This window comes from Cyrtonyx montezumae, unplaced genomic scaffold, assembly GCF_038088225.1.
Source record: "Cyrtonyx montezumae isolate F1298 unplaced genomic scaffold, pur_monq_1.0 scaffold_8, whole genome shotgun sequence".
Taxonomy (NCBI): Eukaryota; Metazoa; Chordata; class Aves; order Galliformes; family Odontophoridae; genus Cyrtonyx; species Cyrtonyx montezumae.
The window spans coordinates 47646964-47667228 of record NW_027072089.1 but is presented as its reverse complement, the minus strand read 5'-3'; the positions used below and the strand labels follow the sequence as shown (position 1 = coordinate 47667228).

The following is a 20265-nucleotide window of genomic DNA, read 5'->3' as shown; positions in this document are numbered from 1 at the left end:
CTGCAGCCTGCTGGTTTAACATTGATAGTAAAAGCTGCCAGTAAAATAACTTCTGTTTTCAACTCTAGAGCAATGATTATGACTTTTCAATCACTTCTGAACACTTAACTCACCAGCACATTTTGTTCTAGTTTTGAGAGCTGGCCCAGGAGATCCAGTTCCTCCTTCGCCTGGTCTTGTAAGTAATACACTGATCTCATATTCTGTGTCAGGATCCAGGTGCCCAATCTTATAGCTTGTGGAGTCCACAGGTTGTATGTCATACCAGCTTCCACTTGAAGTTCGATACTCAACTTCCCTTTGAATAATGGGTCCATCTCCATTGATGGAATTGGCATTCAACTGTATCCACAAGTAAGTTGCACCAACAGAGGACAGTTGAGGTGGAGCAATGGGAACTGGTGGCTCTGAAGCATAAAAAGTAACAAAAAGCAACCATGATTATACAGGTATTCTTTCTGGTTTCTAAAACATTGAAACAAACATTGGATTTCATACTATGTTAGAGCTGAAGACTATAAAAAAATGCAGATACAAAAAAATGTTATTACAGATTATCTTACTTGTTTTACATAAATTGTAATACGCAAAGTCTTCTCATTGGCCATTTAGAGATTTTAACCTGAAGCTTAGAATCTGTGCTGCATAACTCCATACTGTGTGTGACTTGAGTTCTCCTATTCACTTGACATCAAATGGTATCTTTTAACTTATGATTTAAAATGAAAGCTGACCTCACATTTTCTTAGCAAAATACAATTCTCTCAGGATGTTAATATAAAGCCTACTGAAAAATAACATTTTGAAGTTAAAATTCATATTTTAGTCTATTCTCAAACATAACAATGACTTCTGCCTGAAAACAAAATGAATTACTTTCATTATTTTTCATGGACTGCAATACCCAGTCTTCAGAATTCTGTGTAAGCAGAATAAATACCATATTTTTTAAGTTCTATATCCTGGTTAAGCACAAGGAGCTTCTAAATGAGAGCAGGGGGAATTCTCAACTCTACTATTTCACATAACGGCTTATTTCCACTAACACACAGAAGCAACATTCTGTCTCACCAAGGAAGTGTACATGTAACATCAAGATAGTTTGCATTCTAAAGACCTGAAAGGTAAGATTTTAAGACAACTTTTTACTTATCATATGATGGACACCATATTTCAAATAAAGACTACAGAAATAATTTACAAGCATCATCTGTTTTTAAAGCTAAATAACACATGCATTTTTTTCTACTGAATAACCACAGAATTACTATGCTGTTTCAAGCATCACATCTGCTTAAAATTCCCTTTCCCAATGGTTAAATACATTCAAGTAGAATGAAACCAAGCTGTTGAAATAAGGCAGTTTGATCCAATATTCTTAACATATCTATCAGCAAACACTGTCACCTTCTTAAGGCTACACAGAATACTTAATGAAAGCAGAACATTTGTCTTCACTAAGCTGTAGATTCAGATTTATCCTCTTCTGCTAACCACTTCCTCAAATGTTGAGATACAGGTAGTCAAACGGAAAAGAAGGTCAATTTATATATTTCATCACTTTCCCAAGAACTTCAATGCCAGACTTAAAGCAAAGAACATGAAATAATGAAGTGCTGGGGAGAAAGGAACTCTGGCAATAAGTATTAACATTTCTGGAGAAAAAGCAGAATTGCTGTTTTACCAAACATGTAATTACCCTACAGATGCCACTTTCTTCTTTTTTTTTTCCCCACTTAAAGAGTACTCAACTCACAGAGCACTGAGCATTCTGAAGATCACCTACGATATTCACAGAACAGTGGTGTTTCTAATTAGCACTGTATGTTTTTGTATAAATTTTAATCTGTGCAACCTGCTAGTAATTGCTGAAACATGACATCACAAAGTTGCAAAGGCAGGTGTTTACACTATACATTTTCATCTTAATAAAATTAATTGATTACTATCAGGAAGAACAACACAGTTGGCAAAAATCTGGAACGCTTCCAAAGATATCTACTGATTATTACTGACTGGAATAGAGATAATGATGGATTAAATATATTCCAGTTCAAACATGGAAGAGAAATCTTGCTCACATTTTCAGATGACTAAGGAAAACACTGTTACAAGTCAGTAGCAATGTATGGCAAACCAAAGCCAGCTTTTGGTTCAACACATATTGCAGCTTCCTTGAAAACAGTGCTCCTGAAGTATAGAAACAATGGTTTCATACAACGATAGTATGCCTGGAAACCGTTCTGACTTGACACAAAATGATTTAGCATCAATTTAAATCATTAGGCTGTTTTGTGAACCAAGACATGGAATGGAACTTTTATAGAGCATCCTAAGGCATTTACTTAGCCATGCTGAAAGAACAGTTAATTACTTTCAAGTTTCAAATGCTACTAAAGGCTGCTGAAGTTTCATTCAAAATGCGAACTCAGGAGTTAGGTCGCTAAGGTTAGTGGTTACACCAATTCGTTCCAAGTATTACAAGTACTTGCAGTAGTGTTTTATCATCTTTTTATCCCTTGGGGTATATTTTTCATTCTTTCGTGGCCAAAGTGCAAAAGGTTAGTTCAGGTTGCATGACTTCAGCAATGCTTGTGTATGGTACAGTTTATTTAATACTAGAAGTGTCGTTTAATACTACAAGTAGTCCTTTTATTGGAGATCAAAGTTACACAGAACAAACCTTTCACTACAAATAGGATGAAAAGTACCATTAAAAATTATTTTCCGATTAATACCTTTATAAACATGGTTTGATATGTAAGCATGTACAGTCAGGGAAGAAATTTCAACTGACTGCAGAAGGTGGAAGTTTACAGCAGTAGCACTTCAAAATGGTCATTTAATTTAGAGTTCTTCCTCGGAAATCTCTTTCGTAACAGAAAATGTACAAATAAAGCTATTCAGTAAAATCCTTTAAAGACAGGTTTTTAAAACAGATATTTATTGCAAACACCCCACAGCCCCCCTCAAACATACAAACAAACAAACAAACAGAGTTTATTCATATGTTTCCATAAATTCAACACTTTTGACTTGTTCTTGAATTTTGAGACTAATGTCAATGGGCAAAATCTCTTATGAAAATATTAGCCTCCTTAGAAAAAGCCAGACATATCAAAGTCCAATGACTGCAGAGGACAAAAATGTTTTAGGCAGATCCTTTAATGTCACCCTACATTCACTCAGTCAATTACTGTAAGTAAGAGAAAAAGACAATGCCCTATGATAAGGGGCAGCCTCTCTCTTGTAGAGGATAAAAAACTAAGCCACAGATGCATAGAAACTATTTATACTTATGCACTTCTACATTAGCTGCAAACACGCTTGAAACAGCAGCTCCTTTATTTACATTGCTCCATGCTTTAAATTATATAGAACTTCCAAACATTCTCTACAAGATCCTAATGTCTTTGTGTTTTGCAGTTCTTTTAAAATTTTAATAGGAAGGGGAAAGATATCACACTGAGATGCCAGTGGAGATAATGCAAATCTCAGAGATTTAACTGATTTAAAAAACACACAAAAATAGGCATTTATAGTCTGGGGCCCAGAGAGCTCACTTGAAATATAGAAAAATCTAGTCTAGTAGTAGCAGTAACTTTATTTATTTTTGAAGTAAGAAATGTGGAGAATAGAGTCATGCTACAACTGTAGGAAAGAAATAATCTATCCTGAAAGCTTATTTTAATTAAACAGTGACTGTTAGAGAATGCCATGATAATCCCATGCAATATTATTTAGCATATTACGAGTATATGATGTAATTGATGGTAAAACAGGACCTCAATCATCCCTAGTGCTATTTCCACATTAATAACTTATTATATAATTACAATTCTTATTGAACAACTAATTGTCTTGAAAACAACTAAATCAGCTTTACATATACAACTATACATAGGCAACTACATACGTAGTTACACTTACCTATCTATGAGCACATAGAAGGTTGTGCTCATCTTCTGACCAAGCAAACTATACTGGTCCTTTGGAAACAGTGGAGAGAAGTGCCATTTTATAAGGTAACAAGTTTTCCCACCGATAACACAAAAAAGCAGGGATTTTGAGACACCACAATTCTTTCCACAGCATTTTTTCAAAAATCTCCTTAAGTAACTTCTACCAAAGTATTTAATTATAAAAAAGAAAATCAGAATTAAACAACCTCTATAAGCAGTATGATGAATAACACAGTAAATTTTATAGTGCTCTTTTTTTTTTTTCAGAACATTCCAGGTGAAAACATGACCAGAAGTAGGACTCTAATGCTACTAAAGTTACTTGCAAATTTGTCATTTAAGAAAATGTCATTGTTATAATTTATTTTGAAAACATTACAGAATGTTTCAGCATCCTTACACAATACATCTTGCAGGTACAATCTGATTAGCCGGACATTAGTAAATACCCTGTGAAACTAACTCTGTATTGTTGTAATTCTCCATCCTTCATTAGACGTAGGCTGTTCCTTTCCCAAGCACGTTTCTCCCAAACCCAATCACTCTGGTCACCAGCTCCCTGTTTTAAGCCAGCAGCACCTCAGCCTTTACTGCTCTTACTTCATCCTCATCTTCCAACCTGAAAAGTCTGAAGCCATCCACCCTTTCTGTTCTCACATTTGCTCTGCCTTTTTTTTCCTCTCCACTCCATGGTCACCATCCCCACATTCAAAATACCTCTGGATTCCCATTCTGGTTTGATGTGTTTACTTAGGAAGTATCTATAAGCAGTGTCTGCTCCTGTTCTTCTTAGCCAAGCTTCTCCCTAACATCTGCTTTTCACTCCTGCACTTCCAGGGCCTTTCCAGCCAGTTCCTTTTTCCACTGGCCACTGTCTCCAGTCTTCCTCCTACATACATACATCATGCTTACACACACAAAAAAAGAATTTACATGCATATGTATGCACGGATAGATGTTTCTGTTCCAACCTTTTTTTCTTCTCTCCTCATAGCTCTTAGTGCTTACGTAGTCCCAATTTTCATCTACCTCCCTTCTCATTTCAAAACACCTCCCAGTTTGCCGTTTCTTTCAGTTCCAATTCTCACTAAAGTGAACAGCTCCATCCTCTTGTACCACTCGTGATCCACATCATGCACCTCTCCATTTTTGCTTGACAGTACAACTTTAGGGAGGGGTAGGGCTGCACAACAAAAGCATGGGAGTGATAAGCTCCTAACTTTGGATTCACGTGCCTGGATCCAGCCCAACCCAAGAGAGCTCAGATCAGTACCAGCATTTAAATTTCATCCACTATATCTAGAATGTGGTGGGAGAAGAGAATTCACAGAAGTATCCATTGCACATATCTAAAAGGAATCTTTTTTTGTTGTTGTTTTTGTTTCCTAGGTTGTAAATGGATTACACTTGAAAGAAGGTATTTACAAGAACTAAAAAAACAGAGGTACAACAATTGCTCTCCTGAAAAATCCTAATTTCCTGCTTCAAAGCCTAGTGTCTTCAGTGCTGTTCTGTGGATCGTTTGCTAAAACAGCTGAGCTATCTCAACTGCTTTGTTTGGACATTTTCTCAAAACCTACAGGCTGAGACACAAACTCATACTGAAATATATCAGCCTGAAGCCAGTATGCCAAAATTATGAGCATGTGAAAGCTGTACTTTATGATATGTAACAGTAAAAGGAAAATGTAAAAAAAAGAAAAAAAAAAGATACGAGCAAACTTAAGGGTCCAGAATGAAAGATTCATTAGCAAAAAAGAAAACAGATCTATATATCAGTGTATATTTAATATAGGATAGCAGCCAATACCTCAGATAAGCAATTTCTAATACTTAACTTCCCTTGTCTTGATCTCAAAATGATTTTGCCCTCCAGAATACAGTTTTTGTTCTACAGGTTCATATGATCTCCAGTTCTGTTCCTGGCGTTAAATCTTTCTTTTGAAAAGATGCAGACATTTAAGCTGCCAGCATTACAGATGGCTACCTCTCTATGCCCTCGCTTAAAAATCTAACAAAATTCCCTTTAACCAGTTTGACACCTAGGTTTACCTTGTTTGAACTCAATAAGCAGTCTGAACTCTGTAATAATCTGGTGTCTGCTCAGACAGGCTCATTCTGTTCTCCCAAATCCAATCTATGTTGGATCTGCCTGCTATTAGAAAAATTCAACGTAGGGACTGTATGCAGAAGTCTAATTTACTTCAGCAAATACATTTAATCAATTCCATCTTACTATTTTCCTTCTGCTCAATGTTTGATTACTTTATGTCATCTATTAGATATAAACTGCTGTTTTTTTGCAATAAGTGGGTGATCCGAAAAGGCCAATTTCATGTCTCCCATTAGATAAAGTGACATTTCAATCCAAATGTCTGACAAACTTAGATGAGGATACTGTGTAGTTTGAACACATGCACAATGACAAAACACTTGTCTTTCCAGCCTTTCCTATCAGAACAAACACACTTGGGTAAAACTGAAAATCTCCCATTTGGGATTTATTTAAATAGAGCAATCAATACTTTATTTCCTCACTCTCTAAAGGGCATATAAGAGAACAGAAACAAGTTTAAAAAAAAATCCTTTTTATTTCCTTCATGTTTAGAGCCTAGCTAATTGTTCTCTGACAGAGGTTTTCTCATTAACTAGACAATATTCATGTTTACAGTTCCTTAATAAGATAACATGGGATTAACTGACAGCTTTTTAATTGCTTTTCCCTCCTCCCCCTCATAGCAAATAAACCTTGTTAGAACCATATCTGTTCAGGTAGAAATATATATATATATATAAAGAAAGGAACATTTGCCAGATTCTTATGTAGCTGTCATCCTCAAAATTTTAATTCCTATTCCTTTGTGATTTCAGGTTTAGTTTTCAATGCCTAATACTAACATTCTTCCAGCTGATTTCCAAAGTTCTTGGATCTGGCCTCTAGTCTGCACAATATCATGTCAAGGCAGCACTGCAAACTTTGAAGAGGTTTACATAAGAAAGTGTTTAGAGTCCACTTACAGGAAGTTCCTATTTAGTGAAACTATGCCTACATTGAAGTAGCATGAACATTGTGCACAGGTGCAAACTACTGTACTGTGCAGATGTTTTTAAGCCTCTACTTAAAGACAAAGATGATTTGGGAAAAAAAAAAAAGCTATTTCGTTGTTTATTTTCATTTTGTGTTACAAGTTCAGTAACCGAAATGAAAGAGAGCACAATAAATGTGATGAAATTTAGAATACTGTGTCCAGTTCTAGGTTCCCCAGTTCAGAAAGGACAGGGATCTCCCAGAAGGAGTCCAGCAAAGGGCCACAAAGATGATGAAGGGCCTGGAGTATCTCCTGTATGAAGAAAGGCTGAGTAACCTGCTCCTGTTCAGTCTGTGGAAAAGAAGACTGAGAGGGGATCTGAATAATGTTTACAAATATCTGAAGGGAGGTGGGAGGCAAATGAATGAGGCCAGACTCTCTTTGGTAGTGTGTTGTGGCAGGACAAGAAGTAACGGGCTAAAATCCAAACACAGGAATTTCTGTACTAATATGCAGAAGAAATTCTTTATGGTAATGGTGACAGAGCACTGGAACCGGCTGCCCAGAGAGGTTGTGGAGTCTCCTTCTATGGGGACACTCAAGATCCTAATCGTAGGGTACCTGCTTTAGCAGAAGCGTTGGACTAGATGATTTCTTGAGGTCCCTTCCAACCCCTGCAATTCTGTGATTCTATGAGATGACTCTAACCCAGAAACACTAAGGTTTGACTCTCCTGTCAGCATAGCAATGTAATTCCAGGGAAATTCCACTTAGTCAGCTTAGTTACACCAGTGCAAGTGAGAAGAGAATTAGATTCATCATTTCCAACAAAGTGAGGGGAGTAATTACATCCCTGTTTCTACACATACTATTATTAAGCCATCAGTAATTCCCAAGTAGACTAAACATTACATGCAGTATGGGTATACATATATTTTTCATTATTTATTGATGGTGATGGCCTAAACATTAGCTTTGAATTCTGCCGGCTAACATTGCAGAAAAGCTACCAAAAAAATCAGAAAATACAATTTCTTAATTATATACCATCAGTAAGAAAGCGTAATTTACTAGTTCCTAGTGCTGCTGTTTCACTATAGTCATCTAAGATTTTACAGCACAATGCTTAAAATGGGCCTTTTTAGGTCAGAAGGAATGACCTGCAGGTGCTCTCATAGAAGCTCCAATACAGGCAACAGGGATTACCATAATTACTCTGCCACTCCACAAGTAGTTAATGGGATTACACCCTAAGGCTGTCCAATTGCTCAGAGTGCTCAGTGCAAATTTTCTGAAAGAATCTGGATAAACACAAGTGCCTTAATGATATGCTTCATAATTTCATCTACTGCACCACAAAAGGAGCACTAATAAATTAAAACACCCTAAATCAACTAAATTGAGAACACAACTACTGCGGCTTTCTGTATCTCCTGTCACTGATGCAGTCAATCTTTCATCTGTCTCATCCAGTCTTATTCATTCCTCTGGTCTGCATTGCTGTAAAGTCTAAAAGATGCTTTTTCATTCTTGGTTGGGTGCGTACATTTCTTCTCTCCCTCTTTCCTCTTCTTCCCTCTATATATTTCTTCCATGTTCTACTGGTGACCACTTACTCCCCAAGGTAACTAACCCATAGCCCAAGCTTCTTTTTCTCCGATAAGCTAAAAAACATCGTAAACACACATTGATCTTACAAACACTGTTCTAGAGATTTCATCTTTCCATTATTTCACTCCTCATCTTTTTCTTAAATATCCTCCCCAAATTTTTATTTAATTGAAAAAACTCAACTGTACCTACAGCCTAACTGCTAGCCTTCCTACTTCTCTCCTCAATGAGAATTCTACTGTCCTCTGCCCCACTTTCATCTTTCTTTTGTAACTTTTTAGTTTCATTATTTATTGTTCCTCCTCTTCCTCAAACCTCTCCTTTACTGGTAGTTTCTTGGAGACATACTTTTTATACTGTCTTCAGAAACAAGATCTGTGTTACATTTTCAGATACGTAACACTTCTCCCATACTTTGCTTAAACAACCTACAGAGAAGTTACCTGAACAAAATCAGAAATAATTTGGGAAAAGGACCATATCATTTAAAAGGTCTGAAAATTTTTACAGTTCTATCAGCATGCAGAAGGCAATATCATAAGAAATGTTAATTTGTACCTTAAATTAAAAGATAAAACCTAGGGCAGAATTTGGAAAGCAGAACATCAGAAACCCTATATAAGAATTAGATTCCTACTTGTGTTACTCCTTCGCCTATACATTTCTTTAATATCATTAGAACAGCTATATCTTCTATCATAACTGTAGAGACAAAAGAAAATACATACTATTCAAAAAGGAACACCGTTTCTAAAATCAGAGAACACATAATAGATGCAACTTTGTCCTTCCTAATTCTTAATGGAAAAATCCACACCTTCAGTGGACTGAATTTTAGGGCACACATTCTCTTCTTGCCAACTTGGATCAAATTGTTTTCAGAAAGAGAAAAAGACCCTTTAGCCCTTCATCTCATTTTTTCTTTGTTAGGCACAGAACTGACCAGAAAGGGAAGACACACAGAACAGTCATGTGGCTCATCAGATTAATTGTTGCAAAATATATTTTTTCTCTAGAAGAACAAAAATAGCATTACATTCCTCCAAAATACTAGTATAAAGAAAGAAACAACCAAAAACAATTAAGAAACTGTTTTAGCACTGTTTTCTGCAAGGAAAGACATCCTTAGGCCCACTCAATTCATCCGTAAGAGATTCCTGATATAAAAAATCTCCCTCCATATGTTGGAATACGTGTATTTTATGTGTTCTCTTTTATTGTAAAGTTTTCAGATTTTGAAGTAAATGTGGTTTTTTAAATGCTATCTCCACCACGGAACTAAAAGCCATTATTAGATTCATAACCTCCAAAAAATCTTGCAGATATGCTCTTAAAACCAGAAATGCAGTACGAACGGTGCATCTGAGGGAAATATTTAAATCAGCAATCCACAATTAACCAGTTAATTAGCCCTGGTTTATTCTGTTATTTCCATGCTACAGGTGGATGAACTCCTACAATTTACATGAAACTGTCTTTTTATCGAACCTCTTATCAACTGTAATGAACTATGGGTGACATCCTTAGTGAACTAGGAATTGCAGGTACTTATTCAATACGCCAAGCACCAAAAAGTGATCTGATTGTGAAATACCTTTCACTATTAGTTCTGCATAGTTCGATACTCCAACTCCTCCTTCCGTTCGAATCATGCAGCGATAGTTGCCAGCATCCCTCTTCGTGGCATTTACCACATTAAAAAGAGCTACAAATCGTCGAACATTGAACACTTTTATGTTCTTCAAAGGTGCATCCCTTACATAAATACCCTAGGCAAAAAAACAAAATAAAGAATATCGTTAGTCACACGTTTTAAAAAAGCACACAACAAACACCTGAAAAACAATTCTATTTCTCTTAAACTCCCTAAGAGAGGAGGAAAGGTGAAGGCAGAAGTCTGTACTATTACTTTTACAGATGTTTACACCGTGTGAGACTCTATTGCCTTCCCATGTGAGTTAAAACATTCACCATCAGTGGGTGACCACTCATGTGGAACAGCTGCTTTCAACTCTTTATAGAGGAACTAATAGAAAATTGGAGAGCAATGTAACATTTTACTTGCTTGGCTTACTTTACAGAAGTACTTAAAGTTCGTTGGTTTTTGCTTTGTTTTTGTTTATTGTTTTTCCCTAAACAAGCATGAAACTCAGCATGTGCAGTCTCCACTTTCTATTCCCCTCCACATCTGCTATTCAGCATTTGCATTTGGCACAGCTTGCATGGAAATCTAAGTATATGGTTGTCATACAGAAGCACCTATACTTGGGATTATCAGCAAGTCAGGCGGAAGAGACTTGCCAGATTCACCAGGTGAATGACCAGAAAGGCTGAAGCTGTCTCAATTTCCCAGTTTCTCAGCACAGAACTGGGAACTGGGCAATTTGTACTCCAGTGCAACATCTTGCTCTCATCAACATCCTGCACACACAGAACAAGAAAATCTACACTAAACTCAGGAGCACAAGGCCCCTCATGGCCTGTCAGCCAACTCATGTCTGCAAGAGTAAATGAGAGGGGAGCAGATGGAAGAGAACAGAGATGGTGTCTTGCCATGTCCTCTGGCACGATGCTGACGATTGAGAGACAGCTCTCATATCCACATCAGAACTCATGCTCTAGCTGGCCATGAAATAGGCTAGATCACTCAGAATGGTCAAAGAAACATCAGAAAATGTAATAACCCAATTATTACAGCTTGTTAAAAAACTTATACACAAAATCTACTTAAAACAGTTATTTGAACAAGCAATGTGTACTTTCCACACAAACATATGCTTTTCAAGAAACTGAAACCTCCAGTCATTATTAAAGCATTATGAGAAACTGTGGAGAACCCCAACAAGCACCTCTGCAAAGATGTTATCTCCAGGAAGGCATATGCAGCCTTATGGTATATAATTATACCAGTTATTTTTGATAGGTTTTCCTGAATAAATGAGCTTCAGCCAAGGCAAGGGTTTTGTGCTAGCTTCCATAAACTGTCAACAAGGTTGGTGATGTCTATTTCTTTGTTCTGGAATTTACCACTTATCCAACAGAATTTAAGAGCCATATATGAAACACTGACTTCAATTCATTGTGGCCTTCACTTGTCAGTATTCTGAAAATAGCCTTAAAGTATGAGATAAAACCAGAACACTGCAAGAAACAACCACAGGAAATTAAACACGTCCATAATCACAAAGCCAAGACAAAGCTAATCGTGCCATTGATTCCAAAGAAGCAGCATAATTAATCATAAACACTGTTTGCATTCTCTTAACACCATAAGGCAAGTGTTATTTCCTCTTAAAAAATAAACATTGGTGACACAAAGCTTATTTTTAAAAAAAAAGAAAGTTGAAGGATGCCAAAGAATGTACTGCCATGTCTTAAAATTTACTCAAATTATTACTTGACAATTACTTTAGATTACAGTCAGCTCCTTAGAATTCCTAGAATTCCAATCTGCAGATAAAGTGAATTCTCTGACATGGCACTTATGGAAAACAAAACTTGGAAACCAAACAACTGTTGCTAAACTACTGATTTTTCTATTTAGCCAATGTCTTTTCATTCAAGTAAATACGATAGGTAATAGCAGGATGCAAGCTGAATAGGTTACTATGGTTTTGGAGAATTAACATAAAATCATATATATATTTTAATTCTTAAAATGATGACTGATTAGTCCTAACTATCAGAGCTGCTAAGCAGTCACACATCATTGCTTTGAAGTGTGTTTCTGCAGTCCTCAGACTTTACAGACTCATGCTTATGTTGCATCTACCCACGATAGCTTTTTCCTTTTTCTATCTGCAACATCAGGAAGCTCTGCATGGGCTATGTCCTTCTGCCAAGAAATCTGTAAATAACTCTCTAGGGAACATCTCGCCATCACACGTAAATTAATTCTAGCACCTACACTACCTCAGTTGGTTTCAAGTGTGAACAAGTGTCTCTGCATTCCAGCTGCAGTGCACACCTACCACTCATGTGGGGCTTCTATGGCCAGAATTTAACAGGATCCTCACAAGTTACAACACAACTGAAGAACTGCAGAAATGTTTTATGATTTAGAATCATAGAATTGCTCAGGTTGGAAAAGACCTTCAACATCATCAAGTCCAACCACAGCCAAAACATTCTACCCTAAATTTAAGTACCTCAATTCAGTTCCTCTACCCGACAAAGGCTACAGGATGCTGTTGAAGGGAGACAAAGTGAAAGAACCAGGGAATGCCACAAGGCAGGATATTCTATCTTATTCTGGAAGAGCTAAGCACATGAAGAAAGGAGACCAAAGAAAAGTGTGATGCATTCCCACTCCCTGCTGGCCCCACATTGAGGACAGACTCCTATCAGAAATCTGCTCCAAACTCCCAGTGCGTGCTGCACATCCTGACTGCCACCGCCTAATCTCCTTCACCTTCTATTTATTCTCAAACATACCAATGTCACTATCTTAACTGCTGTTCTAAAACTGCAGAAATCTTAATCAAATAACTGACTACAGGGATGTGCTACACAAAATATCCATTCACATCTCAATGATTTTGACTGGAAAATGGAGAAGCCTTAGCTTGTCTCACAGAGATGCATCATTTTGTTCAAATAACAAAGTTCCATGAGCATTAAAGAGAATTCAGCTTGCTTTGAAGAAGATTTGAGGTTTTCATCCCCCACTGAAATTCATATGTGAAACAGATCGTTACGGGTGCCTTCAAAATTCATGACGGAGCTCCAGAATAGAAAATCTTTATTACCATTATTACAACACACCTGCAAAATATATGTATACTAGTATAAATAAAGATCATGATTGACTTCTCTTAGATATTACAAACTCATAGATGCAAAGTGCAACGTGTCTAATTATACGTTAGAATTCTAGCAAGTCTACAGAAATCACCAGTATGATATTCTCTACCAGAGCTCAAAGGAAAAAAAAATCTTTTATTTTTCTTATAGTCTTTGAGTGAAAAATATATTTCCAAGGAAAAAAGTAGTGTTTGGAATAAGGAGAGACTAAGAAACATAATTTTATACTTTCCATGAGAAATAATATAGCTCAAGATAGCAAGTCTTTCCTCTCTTCAGCAAACAAGGAGAGCCACCTAACTGATATAAGCCTGAGCATAAATGAATGTTAATCAAAGTAATAAATTCAAGCATAAGAAGAGTTCAATTCACAGGCAATGAGAAAATAAAAATGAAGAGAGTTACACACTAAGTAACAAACTAAATCTACAAAGCCCTCCCAAAACCACTTATTTCAGCAACTGCCAAGTGCAATAAAGAACATTTTTTCCAGACTAAGCACCTTATTTACCATTTTACAAATAAATACAGAAATGTTTATAAAATAGTCTGTATCCATATGGCCAGCTTCTCTTTATTTGTGATTCGTGTTTCTCCTCTCTTACTGCTCCACTGCAGTGGCTTAGCATCTTTAGGAAGTTGCACAGCTATGACAGTGGGCACCTTTACAGTAGACTGCATCAACCATATTTCCTTTTCCATACTAAAAGGTCACTTTAAGCATGATTTCCAATGCAACATTACAGCACTGTATATTAAAGATGATTAAAACAGACTACAAGAGCAACTCTGTATGGTCTACTTGGTTTTAGTGTTTTGTGTTGCTGTTTCCTTCTAAATTCAGTTCACTGGGATAAACACAGTTCTTTCTACTTTGCTCAGTCTTTCTGCTGTGCCATGCGAAAGTCTGAGGCTTTAATGCAGACTAAGCCTGCTACCTCCTTCTGCCTCTGGGACCCGTAAAACTGCATGAACAGGACACTTCATTCTTCGGAAAGAGGAAACAGCCTTTATCATTTAATCCTAGACCTGTTTGGCGTACAAAGGCTGCATATCCCCCTAAGGCAGAGCTACCTAACTTAGCACAGAAGAATTTTGACTTCAAAAAAATGGACTCCAAAATGCTGGGATCCAAAATGAACATAACAGATTCCACTGGTTTCAGAGAACCCTCTGTTCTCAAATGTTCAGAGAATGCTTCACCGAAACACAAAAGCAAATAAACAAAACCAAACAGAAACAAATCAAGAATGCTATTTATGCAAAACAATGAATATAATTAATTTGTGAGCCACTGGTAAGAAGACATTTTCTATTAAGCAATATGTAGTTTAATACACAGGTACTTCAAAAAAAATCTTAATTTAACTTTGGGATATAAACAGCTTGAAAATTCATTCTTCTAGAACCACTAAATTAAATTCATCCAGAGACAGCATAAAACACCCTAAAAATGCACATAATTTTTCCTTCCTAGGCAAGCTAGAGTGAAAATACGTTGATGGTTATTTAAATTAGACTTACAGTCTCATTTAGGCAATGAACTAACACTAAGTCTTCTAAATGAAGAGCAATTTAGTAGCAACAAGATATATATTAAAGCTTTCAGAAATAGTTTTAACAAAAATGCAGCAGTAATTCAAACGGATTGAAGTTCTGGGATGTTATATCCATCACTACCACTGCATTAATCATTCTCAAAGCGTGTTTTGACAATTTTGTCAGAAGAAACTTAAAAGGAAGCAGTGGTCAGTTACCCTCTGTTCATATCAGGTAGATTAAGCAGCTTTTCATACATTTTTAAAAAAGAAAGGGTGCATTATCCCACTTTCAAATACGCACTTTTACAAAATCCTGATTAGAGTCACGCCAGTGGGATCTCAAATAACATCAGCAGTGCCAGAAGTAATTTGGTTTAAAATACATATTAAATCTAAATCAAATAGTAATTAATACCTCAACAAAATTGCTTCACAGAGTTCATATTTTTATTCTAATAATTTTGATAGCTGACTCTACCTCTGAATTTCCAGAATTGCTTTCATAACCAGGATAACTACTTGTCAGTCTAGATTAGAACCATCTCAGATCCTATGATTATCCTGTATTTATTCCATCTGTATAAGTTAACAAGAGTGCTTCATTCAAGTAATGAGGCCATGCTGGAAAAAAGATTATTATCGTCCTGTTTGAAATCACTATGAGCCAGAACTGCACTCCGTATGAGTAACTAATGGGCGCGCAAGCAAAACGCTATTGTTTTCTGTTCAGGAAAGATTTTAGGTTTCAATATTTTAATGTTTGATTACTTATCCTTTTCTTCAAATGTCATAGCTTTCCATAAATCTCTATTTCTTACGACTAAACCTAAATGACTGTTGTAGCTACAAGGTAAAATTATAAAATATACTGAAGCTACACATTAAGCAGTCACACTATTATGTGACTATTAGATACTATGAAGCAATATTATCTATTTGAAGATACAATTAAACATGCAGAATGTAAACAAAGACATTATTGTATTTTCTAGAGCCACTAAACTCAGTGCAATTTACACAAAGCAGATACTGAGTACTTTCATACTGATCTTTTTTTTATTTTTGCTTTGTTCTGGCAGGAACAGATCTGTTATTACTACACAGAGGTTCAAAAGGAAAAAAAAAAAAGCAGCAACCAAACTGCTCATTTTATGTTTTTACACGAAATTCAAGAGTGAATGAGAAATGTTAATATTCTCTAACAATTTTCCAGTGCTCACAAATATGTAAAAATCTCAAACCTTCCTTCAATTCATCTTTAATGGCGCACAACAGAATCCAAAATCATTTGTACAGAATTACGTTCTTAAAAACATCTGGAGAAAACAGAGTGCTAGGAAATCTCTAAAGGATAAGTTTATGTTTCATAAAGAAATTATGGCAACTATCCAAGTGTATGCTAAGAATTTTGCTGAACCCATAGTTCTATTTATTGTTATTTAATCTCACTCTATCTTAATTCTTTGAAACACAAAACACTAAGTGCTCATCCTACTTTTACCTGCATTAAAAATTACAGAGCTAGGATAAACACCCTGCTGAAAAATGAAGACTACATAAGTGATTTTCAATACTTTGGTATGGAGTTCTGCAGATACCAGACATAGGCACATGGCGGGGCTGTGAAGGAGAGTGATAAGAAGAAAATGAGATAGGAAAGTTCATTAGCAGAATTTTCATTTGTACATATGATGGCAAGTGATGTAAGCATTTGTCTCCCTTTTCTCTTCAATTATATAATGGGACAGGTACCCACAAGAACAACACCGTGCTCATGTCCCATACTCTCTTCATAAAAAGTGTTAGCTTATTTGGAAAGGAAAGAGGCATGTGAAGAAAGTCCATCATGCAAATCTGGGGGACAACTTCAAGTTTAAACCACTGAATTAAACAACAAGAATAACAGTAAAAACTCAATAGTAAGTCCTACAAAGTAATCAAAGAATACATACACACATTTCACGGCAAGAAACTACATCCTCTTCAGGGTGGAAGCGCTGCCTTTTTGGAGTGTGAGCAGTTAAGGGATGCACATCAATGGATAAACTATACCTCTCAAAAGAGGATAGTCATAGCAGTAATAGTCAATAATAACCAATGCATGCATTGGTTTAGGTAGAAGAGAAACTCACGTAGAGGTGACTGGCTGGAGATGTTTAATTAACAAGTCAGTCCCACAGTTTCACAACGACCCTCATAACAGACATTCTCCAATGCTCTGTTTCCCTTTCTACTGTCTTTCCTTTGGGTTTAATTTAATTTAGTCTTTACTTCAGTTCTCTCTGCCTCAAACAAGCTTAAACTGCCCTTGGTCTTAAAAAAGAAGCCTCCATACAACTCCAATTTGAACACTATGCCTCCCAGCAGGAAGTCTGTACATTTTAACTACAGTATTCATTGTAAAGGTCACTGCTTCTTTCTCCCACAGGTCCAAGAGCACAGCACAGAAAGCTGATTGAATTTACTTCATCAATTGCCCGACTTGTATGTGTCCCTAAGTGATTCTGCTGCTGCTGAACAGTGCTTCAGATCAAGGCAGTCTTCAGGGTCCAGCAACAGGCATACCTAACATACTGTTGAGATGCAAGTTGAATTTTACCAGCCCCAAGTGGCACAGGTCAGCTGTTTCATTATCTCAGGTCTGTCAATCACCACTTACTATATTAGTTAACACACCAGAAAAACTGGAACATTAATACATCACAGCAAAGCTGTTGAAGAAAAGAACAATACTTCGGTCACTTCATTTCCAATTCAGACAAGAATATCCAGATTTGACTGCTGAAGGTAATCCCAAAGTAATTTTTCTTAATTTTACTTTACCAAATTAAAATATGTGTGGAGATGGATTAAGATGGAGAACACAGATAGACTTGAACATCCCCTCTAGCTTGCTTATGTCCGTCGATCTCTTTTGGTCAGAGGAGATTACTAAACTAAAAATTACAGGTTCGGATATTTATTATTTTTGGTAATAAGAAATCTATTTTCAAGACCAAAAAACCACCGATCTTTATTACCAAGTCTTCATAAAATCCAGAATACAGCCTTGCTGCCCAGGCTTCTGGACTGTCTCAGAGTACAATAAATATATAGCTTATTTTTATCTTCCTTACACCAGTGACACTGTTTCATACAAGTAGTGTAAAACCAGCATGCAGATTTAGAGCAGCTTCTGCAACATCACGCATTTTTGTTTTCTATTTATGCATTTCATTGGTCATAGAAGCTCTGAGAACAATAATTATGCTACATTGGAAGTGAGTGGAAATAAGATGCCAGACTAACATCCAATCATGTTTGCTCTGGGGCACTGATGTAGCAAATTGGCCTCCATTTTTCTGTTTATTCAGAATCTTCTTCCAAGAATCATCCTGGATAGCACACTGCAAAGGTGGAAAAGGTTTCACTGTTCTTGGATGTAAAACCAATAGGGTAGCAAGTTGACAATATTCCCATTCACATACTTTTACAGTATACTAGTTACTTCTTTAGAGAATTTAGTCCTAAAGCAAACTCAGAGAGTACTGCCAGCAATGAATTCTCAGCACTTTACTGACACTAACTCCATCTTAACATAGCTTTGCTGATCTTCTGTATGCTTTTACTGCTGACTATTCCATTTCTCTTAATTTATGATAGTCAACGTAAATTACAAAATAAGAAGTATAAACTGACACAAATAGAAATTAACAGAAAAGACAGACATAGATGTTAAAATGGGAGTTGAATCCAGTTGATACTGAAAAAAAGTATGTGTATGTTCAGCCAAGACACACTCAAAAAATTCGATCTCAGTACTTTCCTATCAGTGAAGTCGCTAAGTTCTACAGACAGAAATAGTGATTTTTAAACACTATCACAGATTCTTAAAACAACTGTGGTTGGAAGAACCTCTGTATACAGATAGTCCTAATGTCCTGCTGCAAGTAGGATTAAATGGGGTCTGCATCCAGGTATATTGTGAGTTATCTCCAGGAATGGAGACACCCTGATCTCTCTAAGCAACCTGTTTCAGTGTTTGAACAGCCAAAATTATATATTTTTTTCTTCTAATTTTAAAGTGGAATTTCCTGTATTTCAGTTTACATCCATGGCCTCTGCACCATGGAAAAGAGTTTGGCTATGTTAATCCTACTCGCTCCAAGATTTCCCTTGAGCCTTCCCATCTCAGATTGGAGAAGTCCAGGCTCTTTCCCTTTATCCCAGATCTTCTAGTTTCTAAATCATCTTTCAGTGTACCCATACCTTTGGTGCACAGGGGAACTCAGAACTGTACCCAGCGTTCCAGATGAGTCTTATCATTGCTGAGCAGATGAGAGAGATTATCTCCCTTGAATTGCAGGCAACTCTTCCACTCTACAGACCAAAAGGTTGTCGGTCTTTTTGCTGCAAAAGGCACATGACTAGTTCATGGCTAACTTGTCCACCAGGACTGCCAGCCAGGTTCTTCCCTGCAGGGCTGCTTTCCACTCTGTCAAGCTCCAACACGTATGTGGACTTTCTCTTTTCCTGGCACAGGACTCTACATTTCCTACAATTAATTTCTCATGGTTTCTCTCTTCCCATTTTTCCAGCCTGCCAAGGTCCCTCCGAATGTGGAAGACAATCCTCTGTTGTATCTGTGACTCCTCCAATTTTGTAATGTCTGCAAACCTGATGAGTGTGCACCCTACTATCATACAAGAAAGCGATAAAGAGGTTAAACAGTACTTGCTTCAGCATCAATTCCTAGGGTATACAACTAGTGACTCGTCTCTATAATGCAATATATCTATTAAAAAGTGCAACCAGCACCCTTAATAAACACCAACCTTAATTGCTAACATGCAGACAATTTTTTTATTAGCCAAATATAAATATGATTTAGTTGTTTCATGGTTTCTTTTCCATTTGTTTCTTATTCTTCTCTTTTTTTTTTTTTTTCATTTCTTTCTTTTTTAGCCTATGGCAAGGAAATTGGTAAAAATGATTAGGTCATCTGTATGTGCGTTAATCCCCCAGGTTTCTTTTCTCCTCAAAGAATTTACAATCTCTTGGCACAATCGAAGTACATTTGAAGGAATATTTCACTTCTAAATGTGTCTGTAAAAATAAATAGCACAGTTCTACAAGGTTACCCAAAGCAGTAACTCAATTACAGGAATCACACAAGGAACACTTAAGGCAGATAATGCAAGAAAAGTTTTCATAGAACTTCACAGCTTATTAGACATGACACATCACAAGCCTCCTGTCACTCACAGAACTGCTTGTGTCATACAGTAAGATTACAATACAATTAACAAAAAGTAAATAAATTAAAAGTGATTAATGGTC

At 36.5% G+C, this 20265-nt stretch overlaps 1 protein-coding gene across 8 annotated transcripts in view; it reads right to left on the bottom strand.

The window, feature by feature from the left end:
- PTPRM (protein tyrosine phosphatase receptor type M) overlaps window positions 1-20265 on the bottom strand; it is a 449220-nt gene that overhangs the window by 271925 nt on the left and 157030 nt on the right. For all 8 annotated transcript variants that reach the window (XM_065752038.1, XM_065752030.1, XM_065752031.1 and 5 more), the window contains exons 6-7: window positions 10197-10371; window positions 114-407 (exon numbers count right to left, since the gene is read on the bottom strand). In XM_065752038.1, coding sequence (XP_065608110.1) covers window positions 114-407; window positions 10197-10371 — 469 coding nt within the window. The remainder of the gene's footprint in view (window positions 1-113; window positions 408-10196; window positions 10372-20265) is intronic.